This window comes from Pterocles gutturalis, unplaced genomic scaffold (genome assembly GCF_000699245.1).
Source record: "Pterocles gutturalis isolate BGI_N339 unplaced genomic scaffold, ASM69924v1 scaffold3749, whole genome shotgun sequence".
In the NCBI taxonomy this organism is placed as follows: domain Eukaryota; kingdom Metazoa; phylum Chordata; class Aves; order Pterocliformes; family Pteroclidae; genus Pterocles; species Pterocles gutturalis.
The window spans coordinates 21,813-40,839 of NW_010130387.1; the positions used below are offsets into that span (position 1 = coordinate 21,813).

Sequence of the window (19,027 nt, forward strand, 5' to 3'; positions counted from 1 at the left end):
ACCTCCAGAATCCAGGTGGAGAAACATGCAATGTGAAAACAAAACAAACAGGAGTGGTTCCTTCATAGTCCCAAACGAGAAAACTTTAAGGGCAATGAGGTTATCAGAAGTCCCAGCACTAGAAACAAAATGCTGAGGATGTATCCTTAATGACTATATAATCTCATATAATGTGTATACGTATTTAAGAACTTCTCTATGTTCATATATGACCTTGATTTTTTCCTAAAACTTCCTCAATTTTAAATTCTTTATGAAACAGAATATCTGTTCACTGTTTCTTCCTTTCCCTTTGAGATGTCTGTTAATTCTCAGTGCCATCCTCATGGGCAGATTTTCATGTGGTGTTTTTCAGCATCCAAAGAGCACCAAGGAGTTTACGTTTGACAAGCATTTATGTGGATATTTAGGAATAAAAGAAAACAGAAACAGCAAACAGAACATCCACACGGGTACATAGTAACTATAACAATGCTGCAGCAAAATTACTTTTGTCTCTACAGATTCTTGGATATTTAAAGGAATGGTCCATCAAAACCAGACGCGTAAGCAGTTCATCAGGAATGCTATAGACTGCTTTTAAGTTGAATAAAAAACAAGCTTCAGAAATCATAACATCTCAAAATAAAAGGATTGTGATTTTGAAGAGACAGGTGAAATTGGGGATTTTTTTTTCTAACCAACAAATCCCTTCACAATGTAGGAGCAGATTCTTAGTTTTGGGTTTTTTTGGTTTGTTTTTTTTCTGTTCTAACCATCAGGGTAGGGTTTGCTATGTCAAAAAGGGAACAATCATTTTGCCTATCTGTAGTAAGTTCTTTAAAGGCACCAAACAGCAAAAAATATTATATACACACAGTGATCTTGTGGTAAATTGCAAATTTAGCAGCAGATGGCAGGAAATGGAATTTGCTGTCTTATCAGGACATTAAAGCAGAAAACACTTGGGTTAAACTTGTTACAAAGGAAAAAAAGCTTGCAAAACAAAACAGAACAGATACTCTAGTTCACATTTATAGATTCTATTAAGGACAATCTGCTTTTAATTGGAAAGGATTTCCTGAGCCTGTAAGAGTTGTATGCGTGCTCATCTGAAGAAACACTTGCAAGTTATTGTCATGCTGAACACAACAGGTGCTGCTCATGCACTAAATTATATTCACTGCTAGGAGCCTACATGATTCTAGTAGAAAAACGGGAGAATCATGAGTAGTGTCTGAAACAGCTTCACAAATCACTTACACTGTAGTGGATCCCAAGTAGAGAAGCTGCATATTTCTACAGCTGAGATCATTCACTGTTGTGTCAAAGGTTCTGAAAACTTCTTGTACGGATGACTAATTTATTCAACGTATCTCAATGCAGACTAGAAGGATCTGAAATTCTCTTTAAAGCAGAGTGAAACATGGGAAATTCATGAATCATTTTCAGTGCAAATGAATGAAGAATTGGTTGCAGGAAAAGACAAATAACGGGTGCCTCCCACTGGACACATACAGTACAGGGAAATCTTGGGCTTAGGGGCAACCACAAATGTTTGTACTTCTAAACTTTGGCTGATTTATTTTCTTGTTTGGTTTTGTTTTTGCTGTTGTTGTTTTTGTTTTGTTTTGTTTTAAGGTTCATATCTGATGAGAAAAGGAAAGGGGATGAAAGATGCAATGCAGTGACAGTTGTGAGTTCACTGTGATGTGACGTAGCATTGGGTCTCTTTGTCCTTCATGGAGTACACTTTGGGGGCAGAGGGTCTTATCTATCAGTCATTTCTGAAAAAGAGTTCTGCTCAAGGAGAAAAAGAATTGCAGCTACGTCCAATGTCTGGACTAGTCACTGGCAAAAGAAGAAGATCCACCCCCTTCTATCTGATGTGAGGACAACACACTGCTTCCACCTTCCTCACAAATAAGAAAGCTATTCCATAATTGTTCTGGGTCTAGAATAAGGTATTTCTCAGCACAATGTATGTGATATATTTTCCTCAATATTTGCTAAGTTCGCCTAGACAAAAAGTTTGTAGACCATCTTTTTTTTTTATTAGTAATCAATGTCCCAGTGATATTTAGAGGAAAATCTGGCCAGTGTTATGTGTAAGGTAATTAGCGCTGTGTTTATGTAAGATATTGCAATGCTCTGCTTCAAAGGAATCATGCATAAATTAAAAAAATTATGAAGTAGTCAAGAAGAAAATTTAAAAATTGCTTTCCAGCATTACAAGGATGGTAATTTTCTGCAGGACACTATGAGATTTGAGAAAAGATGATTTTTCTTTTTGATGCAACACCGCTAAAGCTAGGCTTCTTCAGAGGGCTTTCACTTCTTTGTTCATCTGTTCGTCACCTTGATTCCATTTTGTCTGAAGTCCAGTGGCTCTGTTCCTAAACTGGAGTTCCCTGACTCTGAGTCATGATTCATGCTTTAGCAAAGGACATGGGAATTAGCTACTTGAGGCAGCCTGTCAGAATTCAGTCTTACTGCTTTCTGCTTTCTGTTCATGCACTTCAGAACTCTACTTGACTTTAGGATTACCTGAGGGATAAGTACCTTGATTTGAGGGTGGGAGGTTATGTCCTGGCATTACAGACGTTGCTTTTAAACTCATTCTAATGGGTTGACGTTTTACACGCTTATCAGCATTAGCTGAATACAAGTCAGCTGAAAAGCATAGTCATCTCTTCATGGTGCACATTGTAAAAGACCAAAATGTGAACTGTATTAAACAGTTCAAAATTTAAAGGGTCTATAAAACAACCTCCTTGACAACCGTGCTCGACTTCAGAAGGAAATTTTAAGTGATGCCTGTAGAAAGAATCAATCAAATCGCAGATCAGTATGTACCAAAAGCAATAACCCCCTTGGCAAGCAAAGGCTTTCTCCCACAGCAACTGAGACAAATAACCCTTTCCTCCACTCTTTATAATGGTTACTTTAACCTTAATATCTTCTTCATATAGAAGTTGGAAAATAGTTGTGATCCTCAACCTGCAGGATACAGTAGTAATATAGAGATTATGCCACGACACTTCATTTTTTCTCACTCATCTCAATTATTTGGTCCTGGGAAATTAAATGGTCTTATAGTACCCGACAAATACTTTATTTCTGGAGCTAAGAGCATAGATATTTCATTTAAGAGTTCAAGTATCCATATGTGGACAGGTAGTCTATGCAACAATTCCATCCTATGTGAAAAATAATAATTGAAATGGTTTCCATAGAAACTAAAAACAGCCAGTGGAAACTGCTAGATGGGATTAAAAGAATTCCGTCAAGTTATATTCGAGTAAACAAGGATCATTTGCGACATACTACATTCTGCAAGGACAGATGGTATTCTTAAATATTTTTAAAATTACATCACTGAGCTGCAGCTTCTAGTCAGGCATGTGGTTTCTTACAGGGCTAAAGGTTGTTATTAAAAAAAAATAGGACTATGTAAGCAGGTGATCATGAATGCTCTGAAGATTAAAGGGTCCTTTTTACCAAAGTCATCATTTTTTTGGAACAAGTCCATGATGGGGTAAATTAGGTAGATTAAGAGAGTAATAAATATTCAGGTAACAATAATGTTTGACAGCAGTACATTGCAGTAAGCAGCACTGACTGGAAAACTCCTGCCAGGTATAAAGCGAACATTAATTCACTCTCCTTATATCACATACAGTTTGGCTCTCTGTGAATAAGCGTTTGGTTGTTAAGAGTTAACTTCAAAAATCAAACAAACAAGCAACATCTGAGCAGGGTCAATTTTTCTTTAACTTTCTGGTAATGTCGGTTCTAGCGGAATGCAGCCTTGTGCAAAACACTAGATTAGGGGTGGATTTGGGCTTCCCGGGCTGTTTGCCAGCAGAGACCGATTGTGTCGCAGAGGCAATGTAATTACTCAGCAAGGTGAGAGGGTTTGTGTTGGAGCCCTGCATACTTTCCCAGTGACAAGCTCGCTTACCTTTGCTGTCAATCCAAAGCACCACAAATCGGTGGCAGCTGGGGACAAGGGAAGAGACATCAATGCCTTGAATGGAAGTGCCGGAGTAAGCAGGCTGGAAAAGACCCCACCAAAATCTCTCTGCCCCTGTCAATGCTCCTTTAATAGAAGTGTTAAGTCACCTTATCCACCAAAACCCAGGTAATAGAAGATACCTCCAAACCCCTTGTAGACGGTTGTGCATTGGATAAACAGGAGAAATGAGGGATGATGTGTTTGCCTGAGGACATTAAGGCTGTTTTTGTGGCTATTCCTTGTTATTCTGTGGTATTCACTGTGCACAGTAGGAAATCCTCCGCAGGACAGAGGGAATATTAAAGCTTCAGACTTGTACTTTAGCTGGTGGGTCTGCAGTTACCCACCTCCAGTCCTCATCATCCCCTCACTACATCTCTAAAACCTCAGTGACTACATCCTCTATCCTATTTCTGTTCCTTTTCACTGTTTTGCGCTTAGATTGGAAACTCTTCAAGGCAAAGATTTTTTGAGGCAGATTGGCATTTTCCATATGGACTATGTCTTCAAGCATTTTTTTGTTGGTTTTACTATAAATACAGTACAATAGCATTTGTAGACTGTTGAGAAGAATGGATGGAATCCTCTTTGGGACATCTTAGCAGTGTTGGTACCCTAATAATTAACTATTTAAAAACTATCACTATGAAATTTTTTCATGTTTCATGATCTGATTCGCAATCTTTTTAACCATCCTTTCTGAACTTAACTTACTTGAAAGTGCAAAGATATTGAACTAGAGGGGTTGTACAATTACCTTGTACAAGGTAAAAAAATGAGAGCTCTTGACTCTGTATATAGGTTCGAAGATGAACACATATGACATCCAAATACATCAAGCAAAAGACAGCAAGTGGCATTTCGTTCTGTAACAGCTGAGGACAGCATTGCCCGTTTCTGCAGCTTGTGCATCAATCTCCCTTCAGGTAACACTCCAGAAATAAACAAGCCTCTTGCATTTCAATACAGATTTCGTGTCAGAAACCTCTTTTAAGAGAAGTACATTTTAACAGCTTGACACGACCATACAGCACACACGGTTTATCTGGAGTTTCGGGTTGTGACCAGCAAGTTACACTACAATGATTCACCATAGTCTTGTGCTGCTTCTTGTATTTGGCAAACCTATCCTCATTTCTCTGTTCCCAGTAAAAAAAAAAAATAAAAAATAAAAAAAATCTCACTTTACCATTAATTAATTAGAATCATCATCATTCCCCTAATGCCATCATGACTCTTGTTCCTTCGGTTGAGCTGCTGCCCCTGAGACTGGGTTTGGGAGGACTTTTTTCAGAGGATTTTTGTAGGGGGGGAGTTGGTTTGGGTTTTTTTTGTTGTTGTTGTTTTGTTTTGTTTTGTTTTTTCACACATGAGGGCATCTGGTGTTTCTAGAAAGAACAGATAAATGTTTCAGAGAGTGCCTAGGGTATTAAGAAGGAGTGTGTGCCTATATACATATAGATATATACACACACACATAGATATATATAGAAAGCATACTACTTGTTAATGATAAAGTCCCTCCAAAATCTTTAGTATCCCTCAGTGCTTATAATCAAAGATATTTAAAATAAATATGTTAAGAATGCTAAACATTTCTTAAAACATATGTTGTTATAGGTTCTGAAATGTTATATGTCACTTGTAAAAATAATATATCCTTTAACAGATTTTTTTTTTCTGACAAAAATGTCAGAAGAGATGCAATTACTTGATATTTGCTTATAAGTCTTATTAGTATACCATTTCCTAATTTATGTTATACAAATGCATCATCTGGTAATTTGTATTAATATTTTCCCTATTTATGGCTGTTACGCAGGTGACATGTTCTTACAAGAATTATAGATTTTTAAGTGAAATACGTGCTGTTTGTAAAACCAGCATGATACAACTTTTCTAGACAGCCTTTAATTACCTTCAGAAATTTAAGGATGTCTTTACAATTTATTCAAACATATCATGGCAGAAAACCAGATCTCTCTTCTGTAACTTATTTTGTGCCTATATTAAAACTTTAAAGTTTTGCTCAAAATTATAGTTACTTTATTTCCAGTTATTATAACATGAGGGTTAAAAAGCACGCTGATCTCAGAATCTAATTTTATTTTATTTTTTTTAATATCATTATAAGTGAGGTATGAATACAGAACTCAGGTTTGTACTCTTTAATTAAAACCATTACTCTTCACTGGGATATTCTTGTCTTGGTGCAATACTTCTGATTCTACACAACGGAAGAAAATGACAGATTGTAGCTGTTTATATTACAGTAGCATCTAGAGGTAACTAAATTTATAATCCAAACAGTGGGAAAAAAATTAAGATCATTATAAAAGGCAAAGAGTAAGTGGCATGTCCATAGTCATGGTCATAAAGAAAGATTGTGAAGGAGCCAGGAATAGAATTCGATAGAATTCAGATTTTCTCTACCTCCATGATTATAGCTGTAACAAATGTTGCAGGAACAGAAGCAGATTTTTTTTTTATTTCACTTATTTGTATCTGGGAATAAGGATGCCTAAAACAGGACTAGTGGTCCTGTCTCAATACCAGTAGGAAAATAAGAATCTATAATGGTCTTTTATCAGTTTTGCAGATGTAATCATGGACTTGGCTTTCTGCCACTGGCTGTTTATAAAGCTACGATTTTACCGATAGTAATGAGGTTTAATTCCAGAAAATCATGCAATTGATGGGTGATTTTTCTGTGACTAAATCTCTTTCCATATTCAAATTTACCCCTCACCACAATTAAAACTTTGGATGCTTTTGTCAGCACAGGGTTTTCTTTGCATTTTCTTATGGTCTAAAGACACTCCACTGACTACGCTTTCATGTGATTTTTGATTGTCCAATGAAGCATTTTAAATCTTCCAGCTCAGAAATTATTTCCAGTCTCTGAACTTTGTACTTTATTCCTTTTGAATAACATACTCAAAGAACATGGATGCTGCTTCCTCCTATCCCAAGTACAACATTAAATCATAAAATATTCTGTACGCATTTTTTAATCGTTTTTGTGATCTGCTGCGTTACATATGAAGACTTTTCAGTCAAGGCTATTAATAATATTAATTCTAGAATTTCCACTGCAGACTAGAGTTGCTGGTACATTTTGTTATTGTTGCAAATGTAGTTCATAGCTACATCTTAGGCTGCCTTTGAACATGTGCATTTGACATCAGAATGTATGTTGACAAGGGAATCCAGTTGCTCTGAGTAGTCCTTACTGGCTCTCTTCCTCCTACAGATTAAGTATTCAAATTAAGTTTGTGCCAGCATACGCAAGCAATCTGATGAAGACCTATCCTCATAATTACTACTACAATTGCTTTATAGTTATATATATTTTAAGATCCAAATTAATTAAATTTACAGTGCCATCTTACATTATTCAGTGGAAGATATTTTCATTTCAAAATCCCATTTAATTTTTCTCCTTTTTCTAAGACAGAATATTGCTTCCCTTCAGTTCATTCATTGATACATCTACTTTATGGGCAGCTGACCAAAGAGCAAAGAGCTTCAAGTGGCCACTGCTCAAGCTATATTACTGTGAACATCTTCCAAAGCTGATAAATTCAGTTGGGAGGGAAAGGTTAGTAATAATGCAGGAAAACGATCAGGACAATACCCAATACTAATACAGACTGGGGAATGAAGGGATTGAGAGCAGCCCTGAAGAGACAGACTTGGGAACAGTGGTGGATAACAAACTGGACATGACCCAGCAATGTGCACTTGCACCCCAGAAAGCCAGCTGTGTCCTGGGCTGCATCAAGAGAAGCGTGACCAGCAGGTCGAGGGAGGGGATTCTGCCCCTCTGCTCTGCTCTCATGAGACCCCCCCTTGCAGGGCTGCATCCAGCTCTGGGGTCCTCAGCACAAGAAGGACACGGACCTGTTGGAGCGGGGCCAGAGGAGGCCATGAAGATGGTCAGAGGGCTGGAGCACCTCCTGTATGAGGACAGGCTGAGAGAGTTGGGGGTGTTCAGCCTGGAGAAGAGAAGGCTCCAGGGAGACCTTAGAGCAGCTTCCAGTGCTGAAAGGGGGCTACAGGAGAGATGGGGAGGGACTCCTGATCAGGGGTGGAGGGATAGGACAAGGGGTAATGGGTATAAGCTGAAAGAGGGGAGATTTAGATTAGATATTAGGAAGAATTTTTTCACTGTGCGGGTGGTGAGGCAGTGGCCCAGGTTGCCCAGAGAAGCTGTGGATGCCCCATCCCTGGAGGGGTTCAAGGCCAGGCTGGATGAGGCTTTGAGCAACCTGGGCTGGTGGGAGGTGTCCCTGCCCATGGCAGGGGGGGGGAGCTAGATGGTCTTTAAGGTCCCTTCCAACTGAAACTATTCTATGATTCCATGACTGTGTACAGTTGTGTATGTGGCATCATTATGCTCTTATTTTACCTATCTCTGTAAAAGTAGGGGGGAGGGGTTTGGTACTTTCAGTTTGTCCAGTTTTATGACACTTCCTCGACTTTCCTTCACACAAAAATACTGATTATGTTACAGTAAGCTTAACTGTTATTTTTCTAATGCTTTAAAGGGGCATATTAATCTGACTGTCACTGAATCACCTAGATAATCTTGTTATAACTTCATAATTTTTTAAATAAACACACTTTAATATACATCTGTAAAAAGTTGACCTATAATTCCATTGAATTAATGGAGAATCTGTGGCCCAAAATGAGTTTTGCACTCATCTAACACTACAAACATACATAGATATCTAAAAGATGAGTGGCTTCAAGAAGTACGCATTTGGGTTGGATTGTTTGGGGTTTTGTTTTGTTAGTTGTGGGGTTTTTTTTGTTTGTTTGGGTTTTTCGAGGTTTTGTGTTCGTGTATATGTGATCTTTCTTCCACATGTACATGAAAACTTCTGTTTCCTTTCACTCTGCTTTTGACACCGTTGATTCATTTGACTGGTATTTCTTTTGTCCCTGCTGCACTACAGATCATTATTTAGTAAAAGCTCTCAAAGGTCGTCTCTGATTTGAATCTCTTTACATAAATAGCTGGCACTCCAAAGCGGTTTGATTCCTATTTCAATATAGCGCAATGGTCATTATGATTGTAGCTGTGTCAAAAAATTGTGGATATGTTATCTTAAAATGGTTTTTCTATAACCATTCCTTGGTGTGCGTGTCAGAAGTATTTTACAATAGAAAAACTTTGCTATGGGAATTAAAAGGGTGCAACATTAGCGTAGTTAAACCTTCAAATCTTTGTAAATAAATTCATAACAGGCTAACTAGAGATATCCTCTGAAATACTGAATGTTTTAATGTTAAAATATTGTTATTCTGGAATATGGTGTAAACTCATGGCAGTTTGTGTTCTGTAAGGTGCGTCAGGTTTATATCATTTAATATTGGGGCTTAATTCCTTTACTTCTCATAATATAAAGACTATCTGGAATTTATAAGTGACATACATTATTGGTTTCAAAATATAGAATATCAGCCTTAAGAAGTGGGAGGGGACAGAGGGCTGGAGGATCTGCAAAGATTCTCCTTAAATGTGATTAAAGAGCAGAACAAGGTATTTTACTTCCATAAATCAACTTATTATTTACTTCCATATGATTTACATATGATTTGTTACCAATAGGATTTACTTCCAAACATATGATTTACTTCCAATCAACGTATGATTTACTTCCATAAATCAACATATGATCTCAATCAGTTGAGATTTTTATTAATCACAAGAACGTAATCCCAGAATCAACCTCCTGGCTCATCCAGTCCCTTTCCTGTAGTACAGCCACCATATGGGAGTCTCACACCGAGCTACATTTCTTTAGTTATCCCATCCACTTCTATGCTGGAAGCAATTTTAACGTATGGAAACAATATTTCCATAAAAATTTCACAGGTAATTAATGTCCTTTCTGTGTATGCTCACAGAGGATTTTTAGCAAAACCGTCCCTCTAGGCAGAGGCTCCTCTTTCCTTTACATGCATTTAGAAAAGCGTCATACTCCTTCTCTACTTCACAGTACACTTATCTTGCTTTCACCGCGATCCACTTAGCTAACTCAGACCTTTAGATCAGCTTTAAGGTATCTGGCTCGGGTGGAGCCAGCTGTGAAATTGTAAGATGTGAACTCAGAACAGCTGAGTTCTCCTGCTACTGTTTAACATCTTTCTGAGGAGGATTTGCAGCTGTCATTGAGAGTCTCGCTGACGTACCTGTACCACAAGCCATGGGAAAAGAATTTCAGGCATGTTTATTTGAGTGGTGGTTATGGGGCTGCTTTAGTGTTGTGAGGCTAAAAAAATTAAAAGCAGTCGTTTGTCTAATCACTTACTGGCCTTCTGGTGACTGTACAGTCAGCAGTTTTACTCTGATTCCCAGAAGAAAAATGCATTTACACAAAGACCATCATCAAATTTAGTAGCAATTAATGTTCTTGTTATGAATCACAGCACAGAAACAAAGTGCTCAAAGTCTTATTTGTCCTTGCCAAGAGGTGATCCCACAAGATCAAGAGTAGGATGTTTTAGAGACTGACATTGCTGTCTTACAGATTTATACTGGACTCAACCTCCAAAGGAGGGAAAAATAGGTAATGGGTATTTTACTGCCTATACACTTGTTAAATTGTCTTCATTTTTTTACTTAGCATCTGCCTCACTGAGTACTCATCACCTGCTCATCACCTGCTACTGAGTCATCTGATGTACAACAGATGTTAAGCACTTGATGAGGCAGAGATGTCATGTCATATCATGAGTAAATACTTGCTACAGCTATTATATAGGGTGACCATACCACTTTGTTCTTACATTTGATGTCACAGTGTATTGAACAAGAGTCAGGACGTGTTGGATTAAACTTGCGATTAATAAATTAATAAATTAATTTTTTTTTCAAAGTAAAGTTCTTTCATAGCAAAAAAAAAAAAAAGCAAAACATTTTAAACACACTTTAGAATTAAGAATTGGAGAGCATTTCATAAAAAGGCAATGCAGTGCAACTTCACATAGAATTATTTCACCTACCAAAACACTAAGATTTTATTTCTCATTAAGACAATTCCCATCAGACTTGGCTGATGTTAACTGATACATTAAATTCCCTAGGGTTATCCGTGGTTTTTATCATGCTTGTGTAAATGTGAGATTATATGACAGGTTTTCTTCACCTTGTGAGTATTCTAGCTGAAAGCACGGTACGCAACAGTTTAGTGTACCCTGTGCGACAGAAGGTTCATCCATAGAACTCTCGTAAGCCAGCAACAGCAGCTTGATCTTCTTGCTGCATAACAGGAAAAAAGGTTGAATGTAAAAAGGTGGAGCTGGATCTGTTTTTAAAACAAAATTAGTAAACAATCTGTTTCCCAGTCAATTTAAGAACTGAGAAAATTAGTGGAATATTGTCACACGCAACTAAGTATATTCATATTGCTGTGTTAATGAAATTAAATAGGAATGGAGGGACATGTTCATCCACACAAGAGATGTTTCACGTGACTAGAAAACTTTTACAGTCAAAGGTGGGATTGAAACCTCAGAGTAGTTTAGAGCCCATTTAGTGGTCTTCACTAAAGGGCAGGAGTGTGTGATTTGTATGGGTTATCTGGCTCAGTGTTCTACTCTGCGTAAGTCACAGCAGAGGCTTGATGGTTTATTTCTTATAAAGACAGCAGGTATTCAGCTAATAGCACAATCAATAGTATTTATGGTTTCATAGAAATTCCATGCCAGACTTAGCACTTTTGTAACTTTGTGTTGCTTTTGAAAGGTTGATCAATATTGACTCAATATTAGTAATCAAAATAAGTTTTTAAAAAATCCTAAAGAATTTCCAGGGAGCTGTAACTTACCGTATAATTTGATACAAAGTATCCTATATTTGTCAAGTATTTTATTTCATTGAATTAAATAATATTTTATTTCTAGAGTAAAGTTGTGATTTCAAGTGTGTGATTCACCAAAGATCAGGTTTTGATTACAGCTTATCACATAATTTTGCACTGCATTCAGGTCTGGGCCCCTCAACACACGAAGGATGTTGAGCTGTTGGAGTGGGTCCAGAGGAGGGCCACGAAGATGATCAGAGGGCTGGAACAGCACCCCTGTGAGGACAGGCTGAGAGAGTTGGGGTTGTTCAGCCTGGAGAAGAGAAGGCTCGGGGAAGACCTTATAGTGGCCTTCCAGTACCCGAAGGGGGCTACAGGAGAGATGGGGAGGGACTTTTTAAAAGGGCATGCAGTGACAGGACAAGGGGTAATGGATTTAAATTGGAAGAGGGTAGATTTAGACTAGATATTAGGAAGAAATTCTTAACTGTGAGGATGGTGAGACACTGGAACAGGTTGCCTGGGAAAGTTGTGGATGCCCCATCCTTGGAGGGGTTCAAGGCCAGGCTGGATGAGGCTTTGAGCAATCTGCACAAGTGGGGGGTGTCCCTGCCCATGGCAGGGGGGGTGGGGGCCCACGATCGCGAAGGTCCTTTACAGCCCTAACCATTCTATGATTTTATGATTTTCCAGGCATCCCATTTTAATCTGAAGTTCATTGAAGTAATTAGTAGGAAGATGTTTGCTGGTTTCACTAGGTTTGGAAGTCAAAAGTTCTAAATCTCAATATTTGAAAAACTAAAAACCAGACCAGTAAATACAATTTTCCACGTCAAATAATGATGTTTGCAGTGCCATGAAAATAATAATTGGAGAACTCTTTCAACCCTGCCTCAGAAGCTAATTGTCTTAATTTATTTATTAACTTCTATGAACAAGAAACAACTGCTTAAGATAAGCAGCCTTTGTCAGTTGTCCCCCATTAACACAATGAAAATATAAATTATTAAATAAAACTGATTAAAGGTAAAATAACACTGGAAATGTGTACAGAACAATTCGGTCAGGAAAGAAGTACAAATAATTTATTGCTTCTGAAGAGAGGAATAAATATATACTAAATTTTGAGCAAAGATTCTTATTGACCTTAATATGGACTTGAGGAGCTTAAAGTCAGAGATTCAGATTATGTCCATGACAAAGTAAATGTGAGTTTTTCTTCGTGACTTCTGTAGACCTCACATATCAACCCAACTTTGAAAGAAAAAAGAAGAAATAGTGGGAAAATACAATGAAGTCCTATGACAGAGTTAATAATAAATTTTCTTTCTGGCATCAGACTAAGAAGTGGATCTTGAATATGTCAAATGGTGAATAATAAAGGAATTAGGAGTGGTATACTCAAGTTTGCATAGACTATGCAGACAACCAAGCGCTTGTTCAGCCAAATAACTTAGAAAATTAAAGAATAATTGGTTCTAATATAGAAGAAAAAATAAATCTGATCATAGAATCATAGATCATTTAGATTAGAAAAGACCTTTAGGATCATTGAGTACAACCATAAACCTAACACTGCCAAGTCTACCACTAAAACGTGTCTCTAAGTGCCACGTCTACCTCCAGAGATGGTGACTCCACCACTTCCCTGGGCAGCCTGTACCAACGCTTGACAAACCTTTTGGTGAGGAAAATTTTCCTAATATTCCATCTAAACCTCCCCTGGTGCAACTTGAGGCCATTTTTTCTTGTCCTGTCACTTGGGAGAAGAGACCAACACCCACCTTGCTACAACCGCCTTGGCTGCAAGCCAAGATAAATGCTTAACCTCCAAGCCATACACAAATTTCGTGTCCATACTAGCACAACGCCAAATCCAGGCTACTAATCTCTGCTGAAAATCTGACGTAGTCATGTGGCTCTGGCTTTGGATCTCAGGCACTGTTAGTTTCCTTCTGACTAGAAAATATCATGGAAACATATCCTTAGATGCTACAAACTAGGTAGCATGGTTCATGTTTTGTGTGAGTGAGACAAGGAGATTTAGTCTCTATGGGTGACCCTTTGTGATACATGGAAACTCTTTACAGTAAGTCTTCACATGTTTATCCTCTCCTGAGATGAATTGAAAACCACAGCTGTAAGCTCAGTATTGGTCTATGCAAAAGCGGATTTTCTGGAAATGTACTTCTGTATATAATTTTTCAAAGGCATGGACTTCTGTTCATAGAGATGTGGAAGAGGATGCTAAAATTCACATTTATAAACCTGATCAATATTACGTGTTGAACATGCTTGACCTTGATACAGTAGTCATGTAGTACCAAGTGGTAGTAACAGTGCAAACAGAAAACTTGGAGATTAAAAAACAAATTATGTATTCTTGTGGTCTGCCCATTTATCTGTCCAAGGTCACAAATCAAAATAAGGTAACAACTTTGTGAAGGCTATTGTGAAGCAAATGGCATAACCCAAAGATCTAAAGGAAAACAAAAAAACCCCAGACTTTGATATCTTATATGCAGCAGCTGTTGGAACTCACTATCAGTTCTTAAATAAGCACCAAGAGCCATAAAGAGTTAGGAAAACTGTAATGAGAGACCTTAGAAAGGTTACTTTCACTCCTTGGGACAAGGTTCCTCTCTGTTTTGATTGCTGTGATGCATCTTAGGGCTAATAACGATAAGACCAGGTGAGACATAACTTGGCTGCAAAGTTCGTCCCATAGTGGGAAACAGGGTCATAACGCACCTCAGCTGCAGTTCCTGGGGGCTGCCAGGGCACGCTCAGTGGGCACAGATTACTGTCAGAGCAACCCAGACAAAGCATGCTGGAACTTCCCATTCCACCTGGGAGAGCAACAGCTTGAATGTTTACTCAGTTTGGGTGCAACTTTTGTATTGTGACACTGACTTTGCTTGTAGAATGGACTTTATGATTTTTAATCAGGAAATGAAGGCATAAACCTGCTAAAATATTTTTGCCGAATGCTAGAAAATGTTAACAGACTATATGTATATAAAAAAATCAACCCCAAACAACCAAGATTCCTGCCCCCAACCGAAAACAGATGAAGGAAAAAAAAAAGTCACCAGAGTATACAACGATGTAATGTTCCTGATCTTTATTTTCACGTTTCTAAAGAATCAGAATCTGAGATGTTATAGATTTTTTGTTTTAGCATTTATTTTATAGTCAGAAAAAAAAACAACAGAAAAATTAAGATTTCTGAACTATTCAGTGCTTGAGACAAATTCAGATGTGACTTAAAAAGTAAGTCAGCAGTAAATGGGGCTCTTGCATTTTCTCTTTGAAACAATGCAATGAAAAGGGAAAAAACCATACAACCATCGTCATTCATGTGGCAACAATAGCTATGACACTGCAGCAGCTAAGTTCTTTAAACTCTGCATTGCTAGGATTAACAAGAACTGAAAAATACAGACAAAGAAAGAAGATAATGTTTCTCTTTACTATTTCCATGTAACTCTGTTGTTCCCATTGTCTTTCTTCTAGCTATTGTGCCTCATCAGCCTAAACTGTTGGTTTCAGGGTCTGTTTTCCCAGTGTGATGTAGGACATTAACTGTTGCTTCTAGTGAAACCAAATTGAGATGACATGAAGAACACTGAAGTGATCTTTTAATTTCATCTCCAAAGATGAAAAGTAAACACAGCATGCTCATGCATGGCTTCCTGTTGGGATATTGTTGTGCTGGAAGTCATCTGAAGAATTAGGACTGAATCTATTTTAGTGGGGTGCAGGGTCCTATTTGCTATTCCAGGAAAGCATTTTGGCTCATTGACTATAAATCAAAGCAGCTCCAGCCCAGTAGCAAAAGAGCTTGCGAGCTTACAAAAATCTTCATCTCTATTTAGAGAGATGGTGCAGAATTGCACACACTTAGATACATACAAAACACCTCCCTGATCAAATAGTATGAAGAAATATAATCTCAGCTGCACAGGATTTCAAGATGTTAATCTGAAGACAATTACAGAAAAATGTCTCTTTGTCAGGTTTCCTTGATAGAGTCATAGAGAAAGAAAATGCATGAACCAAATGTTCCTGTTGTGCCTCTGAGTTTAGAAGGAAACTTTTCTTTTGTGATTTTGCATTGTTACAAGGCAATTTATACATGCATTTATCTGACAGCAGATGCTGTCATCTGACTGGTGCCTTAATCTTCTACTAAAAACAGCTTTATTTTTCTCTTTCTGATAAAAAATAACAGGGTTGTATTTATTGTGTGCAGATCTCTCCTTGTGTTAAAATAAATTATTTTAACGTTGCAGATCTTCCAACTATTGGCTCAACCGCATCCAGTCCTTTCTCTACTGCAATGAAAATGGCCTCCTGGGAAGCTTTTCTGAAGAGACTCACACATGCACCTGCCCTAATGACCAGGTTGCCTGCCATGGTTTCCTTCCCTGCACAGTTGGAGATGGCTCTGCATGCTTGAGCTGTGCTCCTGACAATCGCACCCGCTGCGGGAGCTGCAATGCCGGCTACATGCTGAGCCAAGGGCTTTGCAAGCCTGAAGTGGCGGAATCGACAGAACACTACATTGGGTTCGAGACTGACCTTCAGGACCTGGAAATGAAGTATTTATTGCAGAAGACAGACCGGAGGATTGAGGTCCATGCCATTTTCATCAGCAATGACATGCGCCTCAACAGCTGGTTTGATCCCTCTTGGCGCAAGCGGATGCTCCTTACTCTTAAGAGTAACAAGTACAAGTCTAGCCTGGTCCATATGATACTAGGCCTCTCTCTTCAAATTTGCCTAACTAAAAACAGCACCTTAGAGCCCGTTCTTGCTGTTTACGTCAACCCTTTTGGGGGCAGCCACTCTGAGAGCTGGTTTATGCCTGTGAATGAAAATAATTTCCCTGACTGGGAGCGGACTAAGCTGGACTTACCCCTTCAGTGTTATAACTGGACACTGACTCTGGGCAACAAGTGGAAGACATTTTTTGAAACTGTACACATCTATTTGAGGAGTCGAATAAAGTCAAACAGTCCAAATGGCAATGAGAGCATCTACTATGAACCCCTGGAATTTATTGATCCCTCCAGAAATCTGGGCTACATGAAAATCAATAACATCCAAGTGTTTGGCTACAGCATGCACTTCGACCCAGAAGCAATTCGAGACTTGATTTTGCAGCTGGACTACCCCTATACTCAGGGATCACAGGACTCAGCACTTTTGCAGTTGTTAGAAATACGGGATCGTGTAAATAAACTCTCTCCACCTGGTCAACGTCGTCTAGACCTCTTCTCTTGCTTGCTCCGTCATAGACTCAAACTGTCTACCAGTGAAGTGGTGAGAATCCAATCTGCTTTGCAGGCCTTTAATGCCAAATTGCCAAACACAGTGGATTATGACACAACCAAATTATGTAGTTAACCATAAATGTGAAGCACAACACAAAACCTTGAAGGAGTTTTTACAGTGCTTTTGTGGAACAGTTTATGTTTGGAAGAGTAAATTTAAATTGTCTTTTCAATATCTGTCTTATATCAGTCAATACTGTTGAATGGCAATTTACACACATGAACTTGCTGACAATGAATATATTATACCTGCAGTTTTGGTTTACGAATGAAATAAATACTGACACCAGTCTAGAAGACATTCTACTTTTTACAATAAATTTCATTTGTAATTTTATATGTTCCGTGGCAATGCTTTTGTGCATTACATCCTCTAGAGGGAACATAGAAGGATACCAATAAAATTTTGTAGCTGAACAGTTACTAAAAAGAAATGCTGTGGGATTCTTTTTTCTTACACAAAAGCAGTAACCTTGATACACTTGGGTGTGTGTCGAACAAAGGAGGTGTACTTAAAAAGATAGTGACTCAAGATTTTAACAGAAACTGTAGAAAAGTCAAAGACATAAAATATTTTATTCTTAGGATGTGGATCTAAATGTTCATGCTGGGCAGAAGTGAGAACTGTAGTGATGCTTTACTCTATATCTGAGCCTTTCCTAAGGCATGCGCTTACCAATGTGCTTAACATGTCATATAATATGATTCCCAGAATGGTAATATGGAGTGGTTTACTTACCAATGTGCTTAACATGTCATACAGATTCCCAGAATGGTAATATGGAGTGGTTTAGGATAGACAGGAGGTTACTATTGTGAGATGCACAGTAATGAAAGTTTGCATTAGCTCAACAGGTGACAGATGAGAGGCTGTCTGTGCAACTGCTATTACTCACGCTACAAAAGAAACAAACTTTTGCAGCCAAAGTGCTTTTTGAATCTCCCTAATCCTTTGCTTAGTATATTTCCAGAAAGAATTAAGGACATGTCCAGCCAAAGTGCTTTTTGAATTTCCCTAATCCTTTCCTTTGTATATTTCCAGAAAGAATTAAGGACATGTATACATTATCTCCTCCTAAATACACACACTATAATATTTATCTGGAATTATCTGTTTTGAACTATTTACGTAAATACCGTCCGTACTGATTAGATACAAATTAATTTAAAAAATTTCCCTGGCAATGCAATGGTTAGTATGTGGACATTTTTTTAATTGGTAGAGGTTATATCCTTTCAGTGCAAGATTTTTCAGTATTCAAAAATATACCCTTTTACAGATATGTGACATCTATTGAAACCTCATTTATAAAGCTGAAAGTGCAACTAAATGTGTCATTATCAATTAATGAAATTAATTAAATATGCATGCCTATTGATCAGAATGAGGTTCTTTGGTATTTTACACATTCCAACAGAAAAAAATGTATTTAACGTCAGAACTTGGGACTCTCAAGAAGGTTTTGCTACCTCTTTCTAGAGAATAGAACAAATAGCTGGGCTGTCAGGAGTCCTTGTTGGTAAATAAAGGGTAAAGTGAAGGAAATTGATACAAAGTCTTTTCGTAGCACCTCCTTACATTAAGTCTGAATCTGTGTCATTGATGTAAAAGCCAACTTGTTTTTTAAAATGGGAAAGAATGACATATAAAAATACCATTTTATGTGCAAGCACTGAAAGAAAAAAAATCTTTAATTCATGTATAATTTTAATTTGCATAGACTTCAATTGATTTCAATTAAATTCAATTTTATTAATTTCAATTTAATTATATTACAATGTAATTCTGAATAATACCCTAATCTGAACCTAAGGTACAATCCTCACTTAATTTTTAGCTAGACCACAGCAGCACAAGAAATGCAATGTTTCAT

General features: G+C 37.8%; 1 protein-coding gene across 1 annotated transcript in view; it reads left to right on the top strand.

Annotated features, from left to right (window-relative positions):
• The window catches only part of LOC104466684 (BMP/retinoic acid-inducible neural-specific protein 3), a gene marked incomplete at its 5' end in the record, with an annotated part of 36,673 nt that extends 19,097 nt beyond the window's left edge, over window positions 1-17,576 (top strand). Inside the window, one exon of the mRNA XM_010080204.1 lies at window positions 16,110-17,576. Coding sequence (XP_010078506.1) covers window positions 16,110-17,226 — 1,117 coding nt within the window. The remainder of the gene's footprint in view (window positions 1-16,109) is intronic.
• Window positions 17,577-19,027: the final 1,451 nt, after the last annotated feature.